General features: G+C 55.0%; 1 protein-coding gene across 1 annotated transcript in view; it reads left to right on the top strand.

Moving 5' to 3' along the window:
* Positions 1-6887: 6887 nt before the first annotated feature.
* The window catches only part of ALX4 (ALX homeobox 4), a gene marked incomplete at both ends in the record, with an annotated part of 43317 nt that continues 24021 nt past the window's right edge, over positions 6888-26183 (top strand). The window contains one exon of the mRNA XM_080701359.1: positions 6888-7329. Coding sequence (XP_080557485.1) covers positions 6888-7329 — 442 coding nt within the window. The remainder of the gene's footprint in view (positions 7330-26183) is intronic.

The following is a 26183-nucleotide window of genomic DNA, read 5'->3' as shown; positions in this document are numbered from 1 at the left end:
CAGAGCAAAGGTGGCAGAAGGGCCAAGTCCAGGACCCCAGAGAGAGCACTGTGGCTCTCTCAAGGGGACTGCCCTGCCCACACCATGGAGCGTGGCCTTCTGGGGGTCAGGAACTCCTTGGAGACTCAGGGTAAAGTTTAAACCCTCTGCACAGACAAACAAGTAGTAGTGGGATGGCTAGGTCCTTCTGGCCAGCCGAGGCTTTTCCTTCTATTACTGAGGTCTCTGCTTTCCCAGCTGAAAATGGGTTCAATCTGCTTCCCCAAGTCTAAGGCTGCCAAGCATCTCAAGGCACAGAGACCTCATTGCTCTCAGAGGTGCCTCGGCACCCTGGATAGATCAGGGGATGTGCTTGGCCTTCATTCTCTACTACTTTTGCAGCCACTTTTTGAAACCTTAGGGAAAGGGAGAAGACAAGAAGGCACAGTCCAGGGACTCCAGGCTCCAGTCTAAACATCTGGTGTGTGTGTGGTGTGGGTAATGACATTTGAGAATTATTTGCAGATTTTATTTTATTTTTTTATTTTATTTTATTTTTGGTGGTACTGGGGTTCCTGGAAGCCCTTCTACCTCCGGGTACACTCCCAGACCTATTTTATATTTTTATTTGGAAACAGGGTCTCTTAAGCCAGCGAGGCTGGCTTCAAACCTGCGCTTCAATCCCAGGCGAGGGGATTACAAGCGTGCTTCACCACGCCCACCCGGCTATTGCAGATTTTAAATTAACCAATATGCTTAGGGTGGGTGGACAGGCTGGGACCTCAGAGATAACTGTGATTCCAACTTTGCTCTCAAAGGTGGTGGGCCAGGACGGAGCTAACAGAATTGCTCACAAGCCTCCAGGCTTCGCACAGATTCCCAGGCCCAGGTCTGTCTGCTCCACCCTCAGAGCTGAAGTCCCCGGCCCTGAACCCCCTACCCCTGCCAGGGGAGAAAGACGTGGGGTCAGGAACGAGGCTTCATCAGGCCAGAATCAGGCACTTCAGACCAGAACCCTGGCTGCTTCAAGAAGTCCCCAGTACTCCTTTGCATCAAGAGCCCGGAGGCAGATCCCTAAAGCAAATGTGGGTGGGCAAACCTCCATTGCTCCTGTTCGTACTTTCTAGACTCACAAAAGAACAGCTTGTGAGCAGCTGGAACTCTCTAGAATGCCTCTTTTATGAGGCATGTCGGGAGGTTGGGCTGTGAAGATGTGCCCCTGTGTGTAGGTTTCCTTCCTTTGTCCTCCATGTCCTGAAATACTAAACACAAAATAGGGACAAGAGAGAGAGGGGTGTTAAGGCCTCTCTGTACCCGCCGAATTCCAGAGCCTTAGCCAGCCACACTTCTAGAAAGCGCTAAACACCTAAAGTCAGGGTGCAGGTCCCAGTGTGAAGGGTAAGTCATGGGGGGATACTCCCAGGACCTGCCCTGCGCTGCCTCCTTCCCAGGCCCTCCCTCGGCTTGAAGCCCTGGCTGTTATAGCTCCTCCTACTGGAAAGCTGGGTGTGCACACCAGGAGCTTTGTGCAGAGACCTCACCTCAGCTGAGCTGCCTCACCCTCACAGAGGCAGGCTCAAAAGCCTGGCCTGGAGCAAAAGCAAACTGGAGCAAGGCCTGGGATGACGGGGCCTGGAGGTGAATGCCCCCACTGACCTCAGGCAATGCGCAGGCGTTGGGGATGAGGGGCGAGCCGCTGGGAGGCTCCCGGTGGATTCTGCCCAAGCAACACTGGAGAGTTGGAGCTTTTCCACTGACTCTGCCGGTCTGAGAGAGAAGGGAGCCTTTCCACCCACCAGTCTCCAGCGGGGATCTGACTTCTGAGATGGGGAGGGGACACAGTGCTTAGGATCCGGCAGTATTCGGAATCCCCTGTTTTATTATATGACCAGAAGCAATTACACATTTCACTTCTCTGCGCTCCAATTTTCAAATCGTTGCAAACTGAGAATAATAGTACCACCAGAAGGCTGCTGTGAGGACTGCAAAGATCTGTGTGCATGAGCTAGCATGGAACAGTCACCCGGTGTGTAGCTCTGTTAGTTTGCTGTTATTTCTAGCACAGGAGCTTTGTGTCAGGGCTGTTTAGGATAGAAGAGTTCCCAAGCCAGACCTGTGAGCTCCCTGGCATTAGAATTTTGTATCTAAACACCACCACTCCGGTGTCCAAAACATGCTTCGGCAGCCCCAAAACTGCTGAGCGACCCTCACAGCGGCTGGCCGTTTGTAGAGTGACGGTTTCCGCCGTGGTGTTCAGGACTCCCCCTGGTCTCAATTTTACTTACAAGGGCGTGGAGGCCTGGGCACACAGAAGGTAAGCCACGGCCAAACTACAGAGTCGGAGTGGCCCCTGCCAAGGTCTCAAGGTCTGTCTACCCAGGGCAGGAGCGCAGTAGAGATTGGGAGCTGAGGGAAGCTCAGACCCAAGAAAGCAGCTTTGAATCTTCCCTCTGGACAGAATGAAGGAGCTCTGACCCTTGCTCCAAGCAGGACCCTCTATCCTACTCAGTCCTCCACCTGGAGGCTCTGCCTGCAGACCTCAAGCCTGGGTCCTCAGGGCCTGGGTAATCCCTCTCCAACCCCAGCAGCACTCCCTGCTGTCCATTGGTCCAGTCTCCTGTTCCACAGCTATTGTCTGAGCAGTGCTGAGTGCCATGAACTTGCATTCTAGCAAAACAGAGACAACAAATCAAGTAAATCCAAAAATATGGGGATTCTGTCCGATCATGATAGATGCCATGGTGGGGTGGGCGGGTACGGCAGAGCCAGCTAAGGTGGCAAAGGGAGGCATCAGAGTAGTGACGCTGGGCTAGGGTTGCGGGAGAAGGACTCTTCTTTTTCTTTTTTTCTTGGTACTGGGGTTCCTGGAAGCCCTTCTACCTCCGGGCTACATTCCCAGACCTATTTTTACATTTTTTATTTGGAAACAGGGTCTCCTACGATCGATCGATCGCGCGGCTGGCGATCCTCCTGTCTCTGCCTCCCAAGCGCGGGGATTACAAGCGTGCGCCACCACCCCCACCAGAGAAGGACTTTTCTCTGCCACTTCCCATTCCCCCATGGCTGGATTCCCCATCCGAGGGAAAGGAGAAGCTGCTTCCTGTGGGAAATGAGGGGGAAAGAGGGCAGCTACGAATGTGCCTGCCAGGGACAGGGTCAGGACCTAAGCCAGGGCATCTCATGGCCCCCATGGCCCCCGGTACTGCAGGCAGTGATGTTAACTGGGCACGCAGACACACCGCCTAGCGTGGGAAGGGTCCTTATGGGAGGCGACTTCCACCTGGGGAAGAGCCTTAGCTGTGGGAGAAATACCGTACCTGGGAGCAGAGGCCAGGGCCGGAGCAGAAGGCTGGCAGTGTGCCTCACAGCCTTGCCCAAGGAGCCAGCCAGATGGCAGTTGCTAGCCTTTCAAGCAGGAGGGGCCCTGGGATGAACAAGGCTGAATGCAGGGGGGCAGTCTCTGCTACGTTTAGCATTCTCCCTGGAAAGGTGAGCTGGGAGAGTGGGCTGTGGAGGTCGGCATGAAGGTTTCAGGTGGCGCTTTCAAAGAACTCGCCCAGAATGTCACGCAGGTAGCAGCAAACCTGCAAGGGTCTCCCCACCCACCTTCAGGTAGGTGCGAGCTCATTCTTCCTCCATCTCTAAGGTACAGTGCAAAGGGTAGAAGGCTCTCACTGATGAGACAGGAGAGATTCCTGCTGGGGACATTAAATGCTGTGGCTAGAGTGCTCAGGGTCCCACTCCCCCTCCCCATGAAAAGACTGAGTAATGAGCGGGAGGCAGGTAATCCACTCAGGTGGGCAGATGCTGAGGGGCTGCAGCAAAGACAGTTTCCTCGAATGCAGCAGGCGATCCCCGATCCCCCCGGGTGCACCTGGCTTGGAGGTTACTAGGAATAGCGTGTCCTTGCAGCTATGCTGCTCCTGGCCTGGTTCCTCCCCACCCCCGCTGCTGAAATTCTACTGGCATAGCTTTTCCTTTCTTTCTAGGCCAGAAATGGGGTGAGGTGAGAAGCAAAAGGGTGGCCACCACTGTCTGGGTGCCTGCAGGCAGCCTCCTGGCTCAGGGGACTGGACATGAGAAAAAAAAATAACAAAAAACGAGACTCTAGGAACCACATGATGGTCCCATTCATTCATTCAACACTCTTTTTATGAGCGCTGCGCTGTGCCAAGCCCTGCAGTGAACCCGACGGGCCTGCTTGGAAAGAACTCGCTGTCCTTGGGCGGGGCCGGGCTCCGGAGGGGCCGCGGGCTATTAATTTTTGACACTTGATTTTGGAAGAGGAGCTCAGCGGCATCCAGTCATCCTCACTCTCAGAGCTTGGGGCTGTGCTGCAGGGTTGGGAGGAACCGAGGGGTGAGCGTCTTGCCGCTCCAGCGTTAGCATTTCTTCTACAAATATTTGTGGGGCACCAGGTACCTACGAGGCTGTCTGGGGGAACTGCTGACTAGTAGGATTGAGAGGCGCACATATTCGGGGAACCGGGCAACTGTGAGGGCTGGAATGGAGCGAAAACGATTGGGAGCATCAGCCTGGACAGAGACAGACAGGACAGAACTCAGGGCTGAACTCCAAATCTAGCCAGAGAAAAAGACAGGGGTGATGTGGAGAAACCCAGGTAGAAGAAGCCACCTAAGCTATGGTGCCCAGCTGGTGAACACCAGGCAGATTCTTGAAACTGAACGAAGCTTTGGACTGGACAAGAGTTTTTATTTCTTAGTACTGGGGATTGAACCTAAAGACATTCTACCACTGAGCCATACCTCCAGCACAGACCTTTATATTTTTATTTTGAAACTGGGTCTCACTAAGTTGCTGATGGTCTTGCTAAGTTGTTAAGTCTAGCCTCAAATCTGTGATCCTCCCTGTTTCAGCCTCCCAAGTACTGGGATTACAGGTATGCACCACCACACCCAGCTGGGACTGGAATATGTAGGGTGATGGCAGGCTCACTCATTTTTCTGCTATCTGAAGTTGGGAAATGATTTGCTTTCTTTGAGACTCAGTTTATCCATATGCAAAATGGGTATGACAAGGCACGTGTGCCCAAATCCAGGTGGCTTTGCGCACAACAGATGCTCAGTAAATATCAGGCCCTCGCCAGGCCAGAGAGGGTGAGTTCCCGATGGCAGCAGGGGAGGAGTTCAGGTTTGGGCGCCTCTGGGTTGGTTTGAAGAATATCTTTATTAATGAGCACTTCAAGGTAAACTGGGAATGGAAACCAGATGTGACACGCACAGCGGACTGTGAGCAAGGACCAGAGATACGAAGGGGTGGAATGGGTCGAGAAGCAGCTCAGATGAGGATTAAAGTAGGTGCATGGCCTCCCAGCTGTGTTTTCTTTGGGGGTCCTTAGGTGCAGAAAGTGCACTCGGTCTTCTCAGCTCTCTCTCTCTCCCCAGCCCCCTCCCTTGAGCTATGTGGTCCTTTCAGGATTGTCCCTGTGATTTGGGGAAGGGCTATTCTGCTTCCACCGGAGCCCTTCTGCAGCTGGGGACCCCTTTTCTCTTTGGGTCTTCCCAAGCCCGTGGGGGACCTAGCTCTCCGCACAAGGAGCCCAAGAAAGGCGCTGCCTCTTCTCACTGTGTGACCTCCGCCAAGTGACCTCACCTCTCTGGACCTCGTTTTGCTCACTGGAAGGTGGGGGTCCCCAAAGTCCACCACTCATGGAGTGCCGCTGATGATGAGCCACACAGAGGGTCGCAATGGGCACTACACGTTCTTTGACCTTGGTGTGTGGTGGTCAGGGGTCCGGAGGCACTAGGACTCAGCGAATCCAGGCCCTTGGTTTTCCAGTGAGGGGCAGCAGCGGGGCCAGAGAAAGAAGGGGCTGCCTAGCCCTCACCCCAGCGGTGGGCAGGCGACGGCAACGACCTCGGGAAGCGCCGGGTCTCCAGCCTCCTCTTTCTGGATCTGCTAGAAAATCCGGTGTGCGGGGCGCAGGCTCGAGGTGCGCGGTCGGCAACCGGAGGAGAGGGGAGGGCGCTGCGCTCTACAGCCAGCTCGGAAGCTGGGGCCAGCGGAGGGCTCCTCCAGTGGTCAGCGATCCCAGACCCTGCTGCACCCCAGTCCAGAGCCCGCCGAAGTCAGGGAAACGGTTAAACCACGAACGCGGTGGTCCTATGGCTTGCTTGTGGAGGAGCCGGGAATCCGGAGACGAGATTGGAAACCGAGGAAAAGGTCCCCGCGCAGGCCTGCAGCTGCGCGGCCAGGGTGGCCAGCAAGAGCCCAAAGGACCGGCCTGCGCTCTCGGACCAGTGGCCGCGTGACTCAGAATGTCAAAACTTGCCCCCCCTTTTTTTACCCTGTCATTAAAATCTGCATCTCCCCCCCTCCCCAGTACCCTAGGACTCTGACAACGCGCCAATTCGCACGGGCGGCGTGGGGAGCCCTGCGGGTCCGGGCACCTCGGGGTCCCCGCCTAGAACCCCGAAGGGCCTGGGGCTCCCAGGGCTGAATCCCCCGCCGGCGCGGGCGAGTTAGCGGCGTCTCCTAAAGGGAGAAAAGGAGGGCGGGGGCTGGTGGAGGAGGTTCTGTGCAGGGGAGGAGGGCGAAGAGCGAGGCAGGAAGGAACAAGTCAAGGGGTGGGGGGGATACACTTTTTTTTTTTTTTCCGCCTCGAAACTTTAAGAGGGTTTGGGAGAACTGGTCAACTTTCCGAAACATCTGAATCTTTTTACAGCCCTCCGTTCTTTTCTCTGGGCCAGCTGTGGGGAGGGAGAGAGAGAGAGAGAGAGAGAGAGAGAGAGAGAGAGAGAGAGAGAGAGAGAGAGAGAGAGAGGGAGAGGCAGGCGGAGGGGCGGAGGGAGGCGCGGGCCGCAGCGCACAGCCGCCGCCTCCTGCCCTGCACCCCGGGCCTCCCGCGCCCTCGCCCGCGCCCCCGCCCGCCGCCCCGCCGGCCGGGCATGAATGCTGAGACCTGCGTCTCTTACTGCGAGTCGCCGGCCGCCGCCATGGACGCCTACTACAGCCCGGTGTCGTCGCAGAGCCGCGAGGGCGCGTCGCCCTTCAGGGGGTTCCCTGGCGGCGACAAGTTCGGCACAGCCTTCCTCTCGGCCGCCCCCAAGGGCCAGGGATTCGGGGACGCCAAGGGCCGGGCCCGCTACGGCGCGGGGCAGCAGGACCTGGCCGCGCCCCTGGACAGTGGCCCCGGGGCGCGGGGCTCCTTCAACAAGTTCCAGCCCCCGCCGCCGGCCCCGCAGCCCCCGCCGCCGCCGCCCCAGCCGTCGGCGCAGCAGCCGCATCTGTATCTGCAGCAAGGCGCCTGCAAGACGCCCCCGGACGGCAGCCTCAAGCTTCAGGAAGGCAGCGGCGGCCACGGCGCGGCTCTGCAGGTCCCCTGCTACGGTGAGTGCGCGTGCGGGCCACCTGGGGCCGGAGGCCTCGGGCTCCCCGACTTCGGGAACCCCGAAAGCCAGCGAGCCGGCCTAGGGAAGGCAGGAGCTGGCGGGCCGGGGAGGCGCGGGCGAGCGGCCGGCGATTCTGGGTCGGAAAACCAGGGTCGGCTGCTAGGAGAGGGGCGCGGGGCCCCTTTCGCATCCCCGGCCTAAGCTGCGGAGGGCTCCGGCTCTATTAAACTCGCCCTGGGGTTTGCTTCTCCCGGGCCCTTCGCCGTCCTCCCCGCCCGCTGACCGCGCCGGCCGCGGGGCTGGGTTTGAGGCCGAGGCTCCGTGCGGGCCCCGCGCGGCGGGAAGGAGCCGCGGAGCCGCGGGGGCGCGGGGCTCGGGCTGCCCGGCCTCGCCCCGGGCGGGCGCCGCAGGTAAGAGCGTGGCAGGTGCGGGCTCCCGGGGAGCCGGAGCGCCGTCGGCGGCGCGCTCCCGGGAAGCCTCGGCCCCGCGTCCACACCAGTGGGGGTCCGGAGACCCCGCGGCCCCGAAAGCCCGAGTGCCGGCCCGCAGCGCCGCTCGCTGGGACGCAGATCGGCCCGAATTCTCGGCGCTTCTCCCTCCGCGATCTTTGAGGGCGGCTGGCCTGGAAACAATGGTTTAAGATGTACCAGGCAGGAGAGCCGGAAGCCCCGGACCCCCGGGCTGCGGGTACAGGTCCGGGTTTAGGCCCACAGGGAACCCGAGGGAGCTGGCCTAAATGACCTCTAAGCCCCCTTGAACGCAGACGCAGGGCGCGGGCCTGGGCCCCAGGAGCGCAGAGCGCGCTGAGAAGCCAGCCACTCCAGGATGGTGTGAACCCAGGGCAGTTCAAGAACCTAGGACTGCTCTTCCTCCAGAGAATCGGGGTGGAGGGATCCCACACTGAAGGTGTAGGAGAACCCAGAGAAGGGAGAAGGTGGCTTTTAGGGCCAGGAGCCCTGGGCACACCCCCACCCCCACCACCAGGCAGGGCCCTGCTGAGAGGACTCCCATACTGGCCAGGACTGTGGATTTGGCTACCCTGATCCAGGCCGTTGTCGGCTGCGCTAGGCCAGGGACAGAGGTGGAGGCCTTAGTGGCCAGTCACCTTAGGAAAAGAGCCCAGGGCAAACACTTCCTCCTCCGCAAACCTGCCCTGTCACAGGCTTAGTACAAGCTTATGGGTGGCACAGACACACCGGGGTTCATACATTTATTGACACTTGAATTCTACACACTTTTTTATGAGCCAGTGTGGTCATACACCAAGTACAAACACTCATGTGGCCTCAAACAAGTCACACACTCCCAAACCCACAGATGTGAGATGTGGGATTTAAAAATACCTGCCGGCCCTTCCCGGTGGGCTTCTCTACCTTTACTCCGGTCTCTGTATCTCAGGCTGGCATGAGATGGGGCACCCAGGTTACAGACACAGCTCCACACAGGTGCTCCTGCCACCCCAGGCCCTGGGCACAGGCACCTGCCTTCCCAGCCCCCAGGGCTCTGGGACTCATAGGTACAAACAGGTCCTAGACTGGGGGACCCATGGAGCTTTGTGCCAAACCAGGGGGCTTTCGGGTTTTCTCTCCTACTGCATTTTCATATTTTAAACAAATTCACTAGTGTGACCTCTGAGAAGACCAAGATATTAGGCCGGAAAAAAAGCCTAACAGTTCCCAAACTAATAAGGAGAGAAGTCTAGTGGGAAAGGGGGCCAGGGCTGGGCCCTTTTCGGGCCCTGGGAAAGGCTGGCCCTTTCTCTGCTTGCATTCGCTTTTGGGGCTGAGAGATGGGCCGCGTAGTGACCAGAGATTGAGGGACTCCGGCAACTCCCTTGTCCTTATCAGAACCCCGGGCTATAGAAAGTGCCCCCTTCTTGCTCCCCACCCCAGGGTCCAATCCCCTCAGAACCCAGTTGAGAGGACAGGTCAAGCGCCCCGCTTCTGCTCCTGGCCAAGTCACAAGCTGCAGGTTGGGAGGAAAGGCAGCCCCTAAGCCCTCTAGGCCCTGCTCCTCCGCTACCTAAGATGGAGGCACACTCAGGACCAAGCACGGACAACCAACAACAGGTCACCCTGCTCTTCTCCCCTCCTGGCAGGCAAGCGGAGATTCCCTGGCCAGGAGACTCCTGGTCCTTGTAGAAAAGGGATGGATCAGGCACTTTCAGTCCTGGGTGGAGAAGCTGAGGCACTAGGTGGAAAGGCTCGGCCTCTTACAGAATTAGAAAGAAGGTCTCTGGAGGTTGCCGTCTAAGCTGTTAGCAAGCAGGGACACTGAGGTGTACCTTGACAACTGCTCTCAACCAAAGTTCGGAGACTGTGTGCTCAAAAGAGGGGTGTTGGGGGTCAAGGGAGAATCCTCCAGTGTTCCCAGTAGCTTTGGGGGAAAGGCCCAGGCAGAGAGGGCCTGGTTGTAGCTGATCTGGATCCCCACCACAGGCGGTTTAGACTTTAAAACTCTCCCGGTTCTGGGGATCCAGGCCCCAAAGCGGTTAAGATTTAAGGGAGGCCCAGAGCGGTGGGGTACCACTCCCCTGTGCAGGACACCTCTGCGTGGCGAGGGAGCGCCAGAAAGTCTCTGTCTGGGGTCTCAGAGTTGCATTTATGGAGATGGGCGCAATCTCCCCCGCTGCGGCGGCGGGAGTCCCTGTTCCAACTTCGGTCTCCGTTTCCCCCCCCCCCCCCCGGTCAGTACTAAAAGGCGCGGTGACCAAGGTCTCCTCCGGGTGTAGGACATTCGCGTTTTTACGAAAGAGTCCCACTGAGCCCTCGCGCGCTGCGATCCCGACCGCGCCACGCTCCCCTCCTGAATTCAGCCTCCCGAACTGCTGGCCCGAGCTCAGCGCAGGCTGCGTGAGCCGGGGGAGACCCGCCAGACTGGAGATCCACGCTTCTCAGCGATGCGAAGAGCCTCCTCGTCCCTGGTACAAAGACTCGGGCCACCTCGACCCCCAAACCCTCTACCGACCTCGGAGCCGGCGGGCCGGTCTGTGCGCCCCGGGACGCGGGGCGCTGCGGGGAGCTGGCCCGCTTCCCCCTCTTTCGCTTTCGATTCGGTGCACGCAGGTTTTCGTTGAAAGCAAATTGCTACCTCCGCACCCAGCGGTCCCTGAAGGCTGAGTTCTCAGCGCAGCCGAGGTCTGAGCCGACACAGGGCAGGCCGGAGCCCCTGGGGCGCCACAGAGGGGCCGTCCTGATTGATCGAATTGGACGCAATGTTTAAATGCTGGGGGTATTTATTTACCCCGCCCCGGCACAATCCACGCACAACGAAATATTCAAGCTCCGCTGAGGTCCTATTTGAATTTAGTCAAAGAACCTAGAGACCCCAAACGATGGAGAAATTGAAAGTCGGGCAAAAGCAGAAAGAGCCCACCAGAGACTGCAAGAAGGTCTGAGAAAGCTCAGCCTGGGCGAAGGCAGAGACCCCGGGTCAGTTTTGAGGAGAGGGGAGGGAAAGAAGATGCTTTAAATTTTTTACTTTGTTAATTTCCATAACCACCAGCTTGCTCAGAACAACCCGACCTAAACGCCGGCGTCCTTAACTAGAAAAACAGAAGGCTTGGATTAAAAATCTAGGATTATTTTTATATCAGTTGGCTCGCACGAGCTTTTCTTGATTATAACTTACATATCGTGAAGGACAAACTCTGAAATGGAAAGTTCCGAGAACTGTCAGGAACTTGCACAGTAGCTTAACTCCCACCTGGAGTGAGAGGGGATCGTTTCCATGCTGGATTCCTGCACAACCGCGTTGGAGGAAAGAAAAAAAAAACATTTTTCAGGTTAAGAACATTTCAGGAAGAAATGCTCAGGGAAGCCGGTTTTGTCTTAGCCCTTGTGTGTCTGTAGTAGGGTGAACACGGACGCCAAGGACTTTGCGCAGTCCTGGTTCTAATACGAGGTTAACAAGTGGCTCCGGCTCCGGCGGGAACCGCGGCAGGGCCACGGGCGTTCCTGGAGCCATCGGAGACGAGAACCATCGAAGCCCAGAGCCTACAATTTCAGGCTGCAGTTAGGGTCACGGTAGGAAAACAAATTTATAGCATCTTACATAAAACCTTGCTAAAGTCCCCGAGGACCTCAGGGTCGTAAAGCAGCTGGGCGCACTTCTCGGGGGAACTACCCTTATCCCAGCCCCAGACCCTTTCTTTCTTCTAGCTTTGCTGCGCCTTTGTTTGGGGGGTTAGTTGAAATATGGAATGGAAATGCTCCGCATCTGCAGCCGCGGGAGCTAGGAGGGGTTGGCAGCTGGCGCGTTTGTCCGGGATTCGAGCTTCTTCGCTGACACACCCCCCAACCCGGTGCCCCAAGGCAGGGGCAGAGAGAGGACCGGACCAGACAGCTGCTCTGAGCCTCCGCAGCGGCTCCGCGGGCAGGGGATGGAGAGTCGGCGGGGAAAGCCGAGCTCCCCGCCTGGAGTGCAGGATAGAAAAGAACTGAGGAGCCAAGCTCCCTGCGATGGAGTGATGGAGCGGCAGTGTCCACAGCCCCTAAAACTCCCTGGCCAGGAAGCCGAAGAACATAGGCCAGACACCTTGGGGACGTGAGAGCGCCGGCCTGTGTCCGGCCAGCCGGGCGCCACCTGGGCTCCTGCGCCCGCAGACACAGGGTTTCCCGGAGTGAGGAGAGAAGGAAGGTCGTTTGATTGAGAAGCCGACTGCTTGCGCTCAGCTACGCGACGGACGATATCCTCCAGAGAATTCAGAGAGGAGCCAACGTTCCCTTGCTCAGGCGCTGTGGCCACGGGACAACTGGCTAAACAGGGACAAGGGGGAGCCAGCAAACCCTCCCAGCCACAGCCGACATCAGAGACCCCACACACCTAAGTCTCAGAACCCTCCCTCCACCTCCAAGCACCTCTCGGATACAGTCGTGTAAAGGGGTGGCTTCCACCTTGGTAAAGGGGTGGCTTCCCCGGCAAGGTGGCGCTGGCTGTAATCCTTGTACTTGGGAGGCTGAGACAAGAGGATCACAGGTTCTAGGCCAACTGATGGAAACTCAGTTGAGACCCAGTTTGAAAATTAAAAAAAAAAAACTAAAAAATAAAATAGAGCTGAGGGTGTGGCTCAGAAGTAGAATGTCCCTGGGTTTAATCCCCAGGTCCTAAAAAAAAAAAAAAATGCTATCACCCAGTCTACAGTCCAAGGGTGTGGAGTAGCCTGGGGTTAACAGCTGACTGGCTGCCCTAAATTCAGTCTCCCCAGAAAGGCTGGCAGCTATTCAGTGGTGTGCAGGCAGAACATGCTGTGCATCTCCCACCCACAGCGCGAAGACCCTTATTTCCATCCCACTCCACAATTCTCCAACCCGGGAGAGGGAGGAGGGGAAAAGGCGGCAATGCTGAACCTTCGAGAAGAGTTGTGGAGGCTCAGAGAAGCAAATCACAAGGGCAGTGAGGGCGATGGAGAGGCTGAGACCGGACATAGTTTGCGATTTCGGAGGCAGCTGGCTGCACTCCTGCGGAACTCGGGGCGCCCTTTTGGAGAGAGGGTCACTGGGAGATACCGCTGCTCGGATAAGAGGCGAGACTGCCCGCCAAGATACCTGTCTTTCCCTGGGATCTTTGGGACTGGCGTGCCGGGAGCTGTGCTGGCGGGACTGTTGGAAACGAGAGGAAGCCACCCGCGGTTTATCGAATTTTTAGAGCAGATTCTCTTGGAGAGGATTCTCATCCTGAACTGGTGGCCACGGATCGTGGGTGGCAGACGCACGCAATTCCTAAGGACTGTCTCAGCAACCCCAGGGTCCGAGCAGACCAGCTGGTTCCCCCGCGCCCTCCGAAGGCCATGACCAAGAAGGTTGGGAGGTTGTGGAAGGTTTGGGGACAGAAGAGAAGCAGGCTGGGCAGGATGCGTGGTCCAGTGTAGATCTCGTAGACTTTGGTCTCCACGGTTCTCTATTCCCTGCGTGGCCTGGGAGAAGTCTTTTCTGCCTCTAGCTCCAAACTTTAACTCTGTGAAATTCAAGAGTTGGAGTAATCCCCGAAGGCCACTGGAGGGTTCTGTGCTGCTATCAGACCTGGCCCCACAGTCAACTGTTTTCTTTTCCTCCTCAGTCCTTCATATATATACATATATGTTTTCCCCCTGGAAGAAATCGTGGTAGTGGTGGCAGAGGCAGATGTGTCTTCCCTGGAAGCTGAGCAGATCCTGGCAATTCAAGAGGGTGAGGTGCGCTCAGGCTGGGGTGTGACTACCAAGAGGTGTGCGCCGCCCTGTTCTCCAGGCTCCAGTAGAGCGAGGGTCAATCTGAGGCTCCCAGGTCCTGTTGTGTTTTTTTTTTTTGGGGGGGGGGCTGCTCTTGTCCTGTTGTCATTTGTCTTCCCTGTGTCTGCATTTATTGAGTGTCTACTAGGGGCTGGAGCTTCTCTCAGGTGGACAAATTGAGCACCTGCCTCTGATGCTAGAGCTTAGGTCCTTCCATGTATCCGGCCGGGCTTATCGAATGCTCACTGGCGGTAAGGATACATGCAGAATTGGTGTCTTAGTGGATGCCACCCCCCTACCTTGTGGCTTGTTAAGCGCACCTGTTAGCATATCCCAGGACCGACTGGCTTTGTGGAAATCCACACGTTTGTGTGTGCGATTTCACACACACAATGTGAAAGGTGGTGGGTGGATGCCCTGCCCAGTTCTCCGAGTCTGGTGCTGCTGTCTGGATTGTTACGGGGTTCGATTGTGCATACTGATTTGTGTGCACCCCGGTGTGAGAGCTTGCTGCAACCCAAGCGTTTTCCTCCTTGTACTGACTTGAGGGGGGGCAGCACCTGCGTGTGGCTCCCAGGCCCCTCCCGGCCTGTGTGTGGCAGCTTTGCCTCCAGAGTTGCTCCCAGGGAGACAGTGACTAAGCGCCTGTGTGTCTTCAGCTGGGCTGTGGCCTCTGGCTGCCGGTGGCGGCTTCTAGGGGAGGCTGACTCAGTGGATGGCAGGCAGAGTCTCCTGTGGCCAGTCCCCAGCGAGCCCTGGTGTCATCCTGGGGTCGCAGATATGGTTTTTCCGGCCCACCTAAACTGCCCTGAGGCTCGCCCCTCCCCCAGGCTTTGGAGTGTACCCTCAGTCCCCTACAGCTCACTAGAAGAAAAGCCATCCTGGGTATCACTGGTATGCATTCTGCAGAGCCCATTGAGCAGATGAGTAAACTGAGGCCCAAGGAGCTTGGAGGCCCACAGTCAGGTCGGTGGAAGGGCAGGAGCCACTGCTGGGGGTGAGGAGACAGAGAGGCTCACTGGCTCTCCCTCCTCGCGGCAGCCCCTTTAGCAAGCCACCTTGGAGAAGTCTCAGGGAACAGCTTGCACAATCTCTGATTCCTCAGAAGGAAGGCGTGGCGCACGCTTGTAACCCCAGCATTCGGGAGGATGAGACAGGAAGACTGCGGTTCCAGGACAGCCCCGGCTACTTACTGAGGCCCTTTGCAACTCAGTGAGACCCTGTTTCAAAAAAATAAAGAATAAAAAAATAGGGCCGGGGTGTAGCTCAGAGGTCGAATGCCCCTGGGTTCCATCCCCAGACCTCCCTCCAAAAAAAAAGAAGAAAGCGCCTGGCACCAGGAGCTCCCGGGACTACAGAGGCAGGGGACAGCGACAACTCCTGTTGGATTTACGGCACCACCTCCCTCCACACTTTTACTCTCCGCCTGCCGGCTTGGCTCCCCAGGCTGGATTTTTTTTGTCCTAAGAAAGCGTATGAAAACCAAGTAGCAGGGGTTACCTGAGGCAACATGTCTGGCTTCTGTTTCTTTGAAGATTGGAGCCGGGGCACCACAGCGCCTGTGCGCGCGCGCGCGCGCACACACACACACACACACACACACACACACACACACACAGAGTCATGGTGTTGTGGAGGTGTGGGTCCTCCCTTGGGTTGGAAGAGGTGTCAATTTCACAGAGCAGGGCACTGAGATGTCTGATTTCACTTACCCATAGGTCCCCAAACTTAGCCTGTCACCTGCTAAGCCTTGTGGGGAATTCTGAGAAGCACTGGAGGAGCCGGAGCCCTCTGCTTCAGGTCCAGAGGCAGCGGCAGACAAGTAACCCTCACAGTCCCCGCCCTGGGGCAGTGGGGGCAGTGCTGGGGTGGGGAAGGAAGCCCCTGGCCAGCAGGGAAGCTTGGCATCCTGGGTGTGCATGCGGCACGGGAGGAGTCCCAGGGCTTTGTGGCTTCTTAGAAGCCACCACCCTTCCCTGCCCTGGACTCGCAGGTGGGGAACTTCCCCAGAGAGGGCTCAGGAATTTGGAGGGAGCTATAGTTGCTCAGACCTCTGTCCACTGGCCTCTTTCCTCCTTTTTACCCTTTCTCTGCAAATCAAGAGATCCGAGTGTACTCTCAGCTCTTCCTCCTTATGAATAGTCAGGAGCCTTTAGCACAGCAGCCAGGGCGTCTTCATCTGTCCCATGGGGGGCTGTTTAGGCCGTCCTGTGCCTGGTGGTGCAGACATATCCTTCCTTGCCATTTTCTGTCACCCCCAAGGACTCTCTTTGAGGATGCTAGGGTACTGCAAATTGTGGTGACGCTGGGATTCCAATCAGGTTTTATTTACTTCCATTATTTTATTCTTATTTTTGAGGTGCTGGAGATTGTACCCAGAGTCTTGAACATGCGAGGCAAGTGCTGGGCCACTGAGCTGTAGCCCCACCCCTGATCAGGTTTTAGAGTAGGGATGGGGACTTTGGGGTGCTCGAGCCTGTCAGAGCCTCCCTGGTATCCAAGGATCCACTTGGCCCTGGTTTGGGCCCCACTGCTAGGTCACATGGGTACGGTCACATCTGGTTTACATCCCAGCACTGAGCTGGGTCAACTCCAAGTTGAGAAGGGAGCCACCCTTGGCCAGAGCAGACAAGCCTGTGCGTGGTTCTGCTGAACGGGCACCCATCAGCAACATCCCTTTATGGGACTTGATGTTCTGAGTCTGGCCCTGGGCTACTGTGATACTGCAGGTCTGAGACCAAGGAACCAAGAGAGCTGGAGGAGAGGGGAAAGTTTGGGTTCAGCTGCTGCAGGGGAAGAGCCTTGGCATGCCTTGTCTGCTCCTTGCTCAGTTCCCCCATCTGTGAAATGGGGTGATAATGGGGGAAAGATGGGTTCCAACCTACAGGGCAAAGCTTCTGCTGTTGCCGAGGATGGGCTGGCCCAGTTCCCTGAGCACTCCTGCCTGTGTGCCAGGCAGAGTACCGAGTTCTCCACTGCATGCCCGTCACCGCCCTAGGAGATGGGCAGCGTCCCAGCTCTAGTGCACAGGAGAAAACCCAGACTCCCAAGGAGGAGGATCTCAAGGCGAGGCAGGCAGGAAGGAAGAAACAGGTTCTTGGTGGCCAGGGACTCCAAGAACCTAAAATGTATCCTTTTTTTTGATGATCCTAATTAGACTTGAAGTCCTATGGATCCTATCCCAGATGATCTGGAGATGAAAGAGAGGGGATCTCTCAAACATGAACCCCAAAGAGCTCTTCCCATCACAGCGGGGGTGTCATGAGGGTGCTAGGTCAAAGGCGAGCTTTGCATCTGGCAGATTGGATTTTTAGACCTGCCTCCGCCCTTGGGCATGGCTTTTTTTTAAACCTGTGCCAGGTGAGAGAGAACAGGGTGCCAGGTATGGCACAAGGGCCTCAGAACTGGCATGAGGGATTGCTGCCCGGTCCTGTGTGGGACAAAGCAATGGGGAAATACCCAGGCTGGAGCAGATCTAGTATACTCTGCAAATGTTGGTGAGAGAATGAATGAATGAATGAATGAATGAATGAATGAATGATATGGGATGTGAACATTCTAGGAACAATGTAAATCTTTTCATTCTCCCTTCCTTCCTCTTTTTCTTTTCTTCTTTCATCTTTCTTTCTTTCTTTCTTTCTTTCTTTCTTTCTTTCTTTCCTTCTTTCTTCTTTTTATGATACTGGGGATAGATCCCAGGGGCTTTCCACCTCCAGGCTACACACTCATCCCTGTTTTTTTTTTTTTTTCTTTATTTGGAAATAGGGTCTGGCTAAGTTACAGAGGGCCTCACTACGTTGCTGAGGCTGGCTTCGAACCTACGACCCTCCTGACTCAGTCTCCCAAGTACTGGAGAGTGAGCCCCCATGCCCGACTCTTTCTTTGAATGGAGGTAATGAATGCAGGGTATTGGATGTGAACGTTCCAGGGATGCCGTAAATCTTTCCATCCTCCCATCCGTCATCCTTTCTTCGAATGGAAGTCTGGAGAGACAACCTGATGCGTAGTTCTGTCGTGCCCTGGTGGGAGATGATTTAATCTCCCCCGGAATCCTTGGGAGTGGGGAGGCTTGGTACCCCCTTTTCACACAAGCCTCAGCGCTCTCAGGCACAGGCAGTGGGAGGAGCACCCCCACCCAGGGGTCCTCCTTGATCTCACCTCTGAGGCCATGGTGCCCAGTGCCATGCCCCCAGGACGACCTGCAGTCAGGTGGGGCTCTCCCCGGTCACCCCTCGCCTCCTCACCTCTTCCCGGTCCTCCCTGCCTGCAGCCCCATTCTGGGCCCTTGCTTCCTCCTGCTGTCAGCCAGCAGGGCCATCTGAAGGACACTGCTGGCCCTCCCATGGAACCCCATCTACTCCTTCCCCCAAAAGGACTGTGGCCAGGACGCACTCTGAGCTCACAGCCCCTTCCCCGCTGGCCTGCCTGCTCTTGCAGAGCATCTACCTCCACGCCAGCACTTGCGGTCTGTGGGTACTGGAGCACCAGGGACCCCTGAGTACCACTGCACACTATCCAGTAGGAATTGCACCCTCATGTTCCAGATCCAGCCCAAGACTCAGAGAGGCCACGTGCTGGCTAAGAGTAGGTTCTTAGCATGAGCTTGGTGCCAGCTGCCTGGGTGTAGCTCCTCCCAGGCACCCAAGAACCACAGGGCCCCCACCTTGACCACGTTTCTGGCCCGCTCAGTACGACATCCAGCCCCTTGTGTAAATGGAGAATGATGAGCCCCTGCCCTCATGGCTGTGCAGGGGGTAAGATGAGATGCCATCCCTGAGGAGTGAGGCTAACCCTGGGGCGTGGCAGCCACTGTCACCGTAGCAGGCACTTGGGGGATTGTGTGGACAGAGACGGGAAGGGCTCCCTTCTCCCTCACTAGAGAGGGAGGTGGGCACAAGCAAGTCCTAGGAGAGGCCTGTGACATCACCATGTCTGGCAGGCACCAAGTTTTAGGCAATGAGTGGACTGACTCTTGCCCTCGGGAGCCAAAGCCTTATTAGAATGAGCTATGTAGGGTGGGAGTCCCCAGAGGACTGCCAGTGGCCTGGGCTTTCTGATTAAGGACATTTGAAGTGGGCCTTGCAGGCTGAGTTAGGAGCTCATCAGCTGAAGAAGCCAGAAATGGAATCAGAACAAACCAACACTTTGGGTAAGGGAGGAGCATGGAGCTAGTGTACGGCGTGCAGGAGTGACCTGGGCAGCGGCGCGGGGCCTGAATGAGCGGCAGAGGTTGCTGGTTTGCTGCTGGGGGCCACAGGCCCTGGGACAGCCACCGGGGGATGCCGAGGGGCACTACTGCAGTTGAACCTTCTTGTGCTGTTCGGAATGATCTTTTAAGCAAACTCAAAGTTCTTATTTTAATTAGGAATGAATTTATTTATTGGGGTAAGAGATATAACACAACTGTACCATTTTAACGTGTGTATGCATACATGCGTGTGTGTGTGTGTGTGTGTGTGTGTGTGTGTGTGTGTGTGTTGCTGGGGTTGGAACCCAGGGCCATTCTATCTCTGAGCTATACCTCCAGCCCTATTTTTTATTCTTTATTTTGAAACAGGGTCTCAGTAAGTCGCAGAGAGCCTCATTAAGCAGCTGAGGCTGACCTGGAACCTGAGATCCTCCTGTCTCAGCCTCCCAAGTACTGGGAATACCAGGGTGCACCACCAGGGTGCGCCACCAGGCCTGGCTCATTTTAACAATGTTTCAGCGTGCAACTCAGTAGCATTAAGTACATGCACAGTATTGTGTGACTGTCACCTCTATTTTCAGAACTTTTCATCCTCCCAAACAGAAACTGTATCCATTAAACAATAACACCCCATTCACTTTCCCCAACTACTGGTGACCTCCGTCCTTTCCGTCTCTATGAATTTCCCTTCTCTAGCGGCCTCATTTAAGTGGAATCATAGAATACTTGTCCTTTGATTGTCCAGCCATTGAATACCTTATTGGCCATGTGTGCAACTTCCTTGAGGAAACGTCCAGGCAAGACCTTTGCCCAGTTTTGCATGGGGTTGTTTTGTTACTGTCTTAGCCATTCTTGATATATTCCAGTTAGTAATCCTTTACCAGATATATGATTTGCAAATATTCTCTTTTATTTTGTGTGCTTTCTTTTCCCTCTCTGGATGGTGTCCTGTGTGTGTGTGTGTGTGTGTGTGTGTGTGTGTGTGTGTGGTACTGGGGGTGGAACCCAGAGGCTTTCTACCTCCTGGCTATACTCCCAGACCTATTTTATATGTTATTTGGAAACAGGGTCTCAGTAAGTTGCCGAGAGCCTCACTAAGTAGCTGAGGCTGGCTTCGAACCTGCGCGATCCTCTTGTCTCAGCCTCCCAAGCGCAGGGATTACAAACGTGCGCCACCACGCCCGGCTTGGATGGTGTCCTTTGATATACAAGTTTTAATTTTTTTGTCAATTTCCCCTTGGTTTTCTACGTTTTGGGTATCATATGGCAGGAAATCACTGATGGCATCGATGTTATGTTTCCTCCTAATAGATTCTTAGCTTTAGCTCTTAGGTTTAGGTCTCTGGTCCATGCTGAGTTCGTTTCGGGATGTGGAAAAAGATAAGGCTTCAACTTCATCCTCCTGCACCTGCAGCTCCAGTTTCCCCAGCACCACGTGTAGACGATTGTCCTTTCTCTATCGAATGGTCTGCAGACCCTTGTCAAAAATCAACTGACCGTTTATTTGTGAGTTGACTATAGGACATTCAGTTCTGTTGCACTGCTCCACCTGTCTGTCTCAAGCATAGCCCTCTTACAGGAAGTTCAGAATCCCAGAATGCATGAGAAACTTGTACGTCACCTGTCCATCTTCTTGATTCCAGGCCAGTGACGTACCAGCCACAGAGACTCAGCTCAGGGACACCCTTTTTTTCCCCCAGGAACCAGAGCTAGTGGGAAGAGGCGGAGGGCAGGGCCACCAGCGAGGACTCCAGAGCCACCTCCTACCCTCTGGCTTGGCTCCCAGCTACCTGGAGGTCCCTATGTCCCTTGAACTGACTGTCCTATACGGACATGGCCATTGGGGCAGTTCTCATGTGCTCTTAGGGCCCATAATCCCCCTCTTAAGAGGTCATTCCCATCACCAGGATGAATGAAGAGCTCTCTCCAGGAGGAACTGGGGGACACCCAGGAGCACAGCCTGCTGGGCACACCAACTGCCCTGCTGTCAGCTCCAAATATACCTTGAACATTTTGCTTTAATTCCCAGTAGAAGTATATGTAGCCCCCTGTCCCCTTCCCTGTCGTCGAGTGAAGGGCACAACACAGGAGGGCCACCAAAGAGGGGGTCACCTTAGACTCCCCAGCCCAGGCCATTCAACAGGGGCCTGCTGGAGCCTGCTTTCCCCGCCAAGTCCAAAAGGCAGGTAATAGACATGATTCTCAGTGTTTTTGGAAAAGCATAGAAATGTTGTTCACTCCATGTTTGGGCTGCATGAGCTGCCCAAGGATTCAGATGCCTGTGGTCTATGAAGGCCGTGGTAGCCCAGGACCCCAAACAGACTTCAGCCTAGACAGCCGAGTGATCTTGGGTAAATCAGTCGCCCTCTTGCTTCAGTCTCCTTATCTGTAAAGTGGGGATAAAAATAATATCTATCTTTTAGAGGTGTTGTAAGGTTTAAATAAGATGAAATCAGTCCAGAGCTCAGCATAGTTCCCGAGGCAGAGTAGATACTCCATAAATGTAGCCATTAGTTGGGCATGGTGGCACATGCCCGCAATCCCAGTACTTGGGAGGCTGAGACAGGAGGTTCTCAGGTTCCAGTCTAGCCTCAACAACTTAGTGAGGCTCTCTGCAATTTAATGAGATTCTGTTTTAAAATAAAAAGAATAAAAAAGGGCTGGGGGTGGTGGTGTAGCTCAGAGGTAGAATATTCCTGGGTTCAATCCCCAGTACTACAAAATTTTTTTTATTTGTTCTGATTGCTAAGGTTTTGCTGGGGCCTTTACTGCATCCAGCTAGTCAGAAACCTTGGCAGCAGCCACGGTGGCCTGGGATGCAGGAGATTAGCAAAGGAATCCACGATCACTGACTCTACACTATACTTTTGACAATGGTTTTTGACACATGGGTGTATAATGTGAAGGGTGGGGTTTGGCCGTGGGCCAAGCATGGGGACAGGAGGGATTAAGTGTAAGGTGGAGCCCCGAGACCCCTTGCTCCCCATGCCCCACATCTCCCTGGCCCACTGCATCTTTTCCCCAGGTACCATGAGGTGGGCATCGCTTTCTCCCTTCCCCGCCTGAATGGCTGATCTCTGTGTCCTCCAGCCCAAAGCTTCAGACCTGGAGGTCTCCAAGGGCATTTTCAATTGTGTCCATCTCTACACGAGGATCTGGCTGGGGAGAACTTAGGAGGTTCTTCACCCAACCTGACCGCTGCATGTAAGCCCCCCAACACACACACAGGGACCAGCCCTGCACTGGGTTGTTCACTCCCGTCTCCTGGGAGATATTGGTACTCCAATTCAGAGATGAAGAAGGTGGTGCTCAGAGTGGACAGGAACCTCCCCAAGTGTATGGTGTGACTTGAACCCAGATCTGCTGAAGCCGAAGGGACATTTTCCACTTCCTGCCTCTGCCCCTGGGGCTGATGTCTGATGTCTGATGTCTGATCCCTCATGTTTATGACTCATCGGAGACAGGAGCTCTGTGCAGTGGGCACACCGGGGAGGGCTTTACAGGGTACAGCCCACCACACATGGCCACACTGTGCCCATCACCCACTGGGGCAAACCCCAGTAACACACACATGCACACGCACACACGCACATGCATGCACACACACACACACACGCATGCACACAGAATATTATTTATCTTTTTTATTTGCATTTGTTTTTTGGTACTGGGGATTAAACCCAGGGATATTCTACCTCTGAGCTATACCTCAGCCCTACTTTTTTTTTTTTTTTTTTTTTTTTTTTGCAGTACTGGAGATGGAATCCAGGGGCATTCTACCTCCAAGCTACACTCCCGTCCCTATTTTTTATTCTTTATTTTTGAAACAGGGTCTCACTGAGTTGCAAGGGGCCTCTCTAAGTAGCTGAGGCTGTCCATGAACTACAATCCTCCTGTCTCAGCCTCCCAAATGTTGGGATTCCAAGCATGTGGCACCATGCCTGGCTTTTATTTTTTATTTTGAAAGAAGCACTGGTATTATAGGCACGCACCACCATACCTGGCTGACTCCTCATGATATAATGCATTGGTTAGTCAGCTTTCCATCACTGTAACAAAATATCTGAGGTAATTAACTTATTAAGACAAAAGGCCTATTTTGGTTCATAGTTTTGGGGGTTCCCGCCCATGACCATTTTGCACTGTTGCTTTGGGCCTGTGGTGAGGCAGCAGGTAAAACATAACCATTCACATCACAAGCCAGGGAACAGTGCCTAGGATGCTCCCACCAGGCCTTACCGCCTAAGGATTTCACCAGCTCTCAATAGCGCCACCCTAGGGACAAAGCCTTTAATGCAGGGCCGTTGAACACCTAACTTATCACACAAACTTACTACATAGACTGGGCAAGGTGCTCAGAGCCGCCGACTCCACACACCCCAGCCATTTACAACAAACTTTAGCCACAATCTAGACATAATTATCCTTTACAAGTTCTGAATTTATAATCATGTAATGGTCATGAATGTGGGATTTTTTTGAAAGCAAATGTGAAGTGGTCTTTTCCATGCTTATTGGCCTCAGGAACCTAAGTAGCGGTCTTAGAATCTGTGCAGCCTAACTTTTCCCCTCTTGTCCAAGGGAAGAAAAGTCTTCCTGGTATTCTAATCTGCAAATGGTTCTTTAGCTTAGAATGGACACATTTGAAAAAGAAAACACTGGGTTTTGGTGAAAGAGGCAAATTTCACCAGGATGATAGGGAAAGAGGCTGAGAAATTCAGTTACTGAAGGTCAATTTAATTCAACAGGTATTTGTTAGGTACCCGACGCTGGGCAAGGTGAGGGCTACAGCCTGCATAAGGTACCTTTCCTGCCCTCGGTTAAGGTACTGTCAGATGGTGGAGGCTGCCAGGAATCCACTCTTTAAAAGTTATTATACCACTGCCAGAAATGGTGGCACATACCTGTAATCCCAGCAACTTGGGAAACTGAGACAGAAGGACTGAAGATTTGAGGCCAGCTTGGGCAACTTAGTGAGACCATGTCTCAAAAAAAAAAAAAAAAAGCTGGGGACTCAGCTCAGGGGTAGAACACCTCTGGGTGAACTACACACACACACACACACACACACACACACACACACACACACACACAGTTATTACAGCATATATGATAGGATACATTGACATTTAATATTTTTTACAACAATGTCAAATGCTTCACTCTTTTAAGTCTTTGTCATCTATATGTGAAATGGGCCAGGTCTGGAGGGGATGCCAGGAGCTACTTTGGACAGAGGTTTATGGTATATAAATGTCATCTGGGCAGCTGGAGCTGGAAAAACTTGGAGTGGAGAGAAGCCACCTGGGAAGGACTGGAGGGCGGCGGGAAGCCGCAGCCAAGTGACTTCGCCTCTGCTCCTGCGGCTGCTGGCCTGCCCCGCCCCGTGAGAGCCGTGTGGACATAGGATGCACGGGGATTGAATTCCTCTTGACAGTAAGCGAGCTGTCTCGGACCGGGGATGTGCGTTCATGCATTGCCCGTCATTTGCATCTCAGCACCATCGGGGACATGGATATTCTCAGCCTCATTTCACACGTGGGGAAACTGAGGCACCCAGAGGCCAAGACACTTCCCCAAGGATGCCCCTCAGTGGCAGTCACCAGATGACCAGGCGGCGTGGGGGTCTCCTAGTCATCCCCTCTAGTCTCCCCTAGTTCCTTGATAGGAAAAGCGGCCCTTTCATTTTCTTTTCTTTTTTCTTTTTTTCTTTCCTCTTTTCCTCCCCTCCCCTCCTCCCCTCCCCCCTCTCACTTTACACTGGGTATTTAATCCAGGACATTCTGCCTCCAAGCTACACCCCAACCCTGTTTTCTGTTTTTTTTTTTTTGAAACAGGATCTTGCTAAGTTGCCGAGGGTCTTGCTACCTTGCTGAAGCTGGCCCTGAGCATGCGCCCCTCCTGCCTCAGCCTCCCAAGTACTGGGGTTCCAGGCATGCACCCCGGTGCCAGGCAAAAGCTGCCGCTTCCTAGTTTTCCATAAGATGCAAACCAAGCTCGGCGCCAGCAGGCCTCGCCTCTCCTGCTGATGCCTCCAGCCCTGGAGTCGCCCCTAAAACCCACCTGTCGCCCAGGGCGAGGCTGAGCGCCCCGCTCTGCTCCCCGCTGCCCCTAGCCACCGCTGTCTCTTCTAAGGCACGGCGTTGACAAGGGGAGAGCCTGGGCCTCACTGCCCTCCGTGTTTCTACCACCTGGATCTTTGTCAGTTCTGGCAACGCTATAGAAATGTTTCCGGAATGAATGAATTAATTAATTAAAGCAGCAAAGAGGCAAAATCAGGGCACGAACCCAGGACCGTCCTACACCAAAGACTTCCCACTCAGGTCATCCGCGTGTGCAGGACAGAAGCCCCCAGTCCCCCCTGCCTTGGGACAGAAGGTGACATCCCGGTATCCCCGGAGCAGTTGGGGATGCAGGATTCTTCCTGTCGTGGAGCAGTAACGCAGGCTGGGGGATTAAGGTAGAGATGCTAGGAACATGTCCTAGGCCCCATGTTTGGTGCTAGTGGGGAGGAACAAGCATACAGACCATGGGGCTGGAGGCGGGAAGGCGTGGGTGCCAGCCCTACTCCCTCTGTGGGGCTGTGGGCTCTCCGGGTCCTGCCTATAAGGTGAGGAGGTGGCCCAGTGTGGCCCCGAGCTCCAGGGGCATTTGGGGGTCGAAGGACAGTGTGGGGGTTCTCTGTGCTTCTTGAGTAGTGAGCCCAGCTAGGTCCTACTGCAATGCTTGCACGGTACAAGGGTCAGGGTCAGCGGGAGGTTAGGGGCTGGGCCTGGTGGAGGGGAGCTGAGGACACCCAGCCTTCTCAATGATGTTAGGGGCAGCTGGGCCTGGTGGTGCGGAGACAGGAGAATTGCAGGTTTGAGGACAGCCTCACAACTTAGATCCTCAGCAACGCAGGAAGATCCCATTTCAAAGTAATTAAAAAAAAATAAAATAGGACTGGGTGTGTAGCTAGGAGATAGAATATATACCTGGGTTCAGTCCTTAGTAACACACACACCCACTGCCCCAGCCTCAGGAGGTGACCTCAGTGCTAAGTCACTCAGGGCTTCTCCTGGGGCCCCGGCGCTCAGCTGGCATGAGTTTGACAGCACCCCTGTGACTCCAGTGTGTCCCCAGGGTGGGCAAAGCCAGTCTGCGTCCCTCTAAGAGCTCAGCATGTCACTGTTCTGAGAGCCATGGGCTTGGGATGGAGCCTCCGGGGTCCACTGGCAGCTGGGCCCCTCCTGGCTGTGTGGTCTGGAGAAGTCGCTAGGCTTGTCATCTGGGTCTGGAGGGGTCAGCCGAGATGGTGGGTGGGCCAGCGCCACACAGATACAAGGCAGCAGGCTCTTGTCATTGTGGAGGCCTGGCTGTAGACATGCCCCTCCTCCGGACCCCTCCTCAGGCACTCAGTTGGTAACTGGGGACCTGCACAGTTTGAGGCTGTGGGTGGCACATTGTTTTATCCTAA

This window comes from Muscardinus avellanarius (genome assembly GCF_963383645.1).
Source record: "Muscardinus avellanarius genome assembly, chromosome: 1".
Taxonomy (NCBI): Eukaryota; Metazoa; Chordata; class Mammalia; order Rodentia; family Gliridae; genus Muscardinus; species Muscardinus avellanarius.
This window is presented reverse-complemented; position numbering and strand designations above follow the sequence as displayed.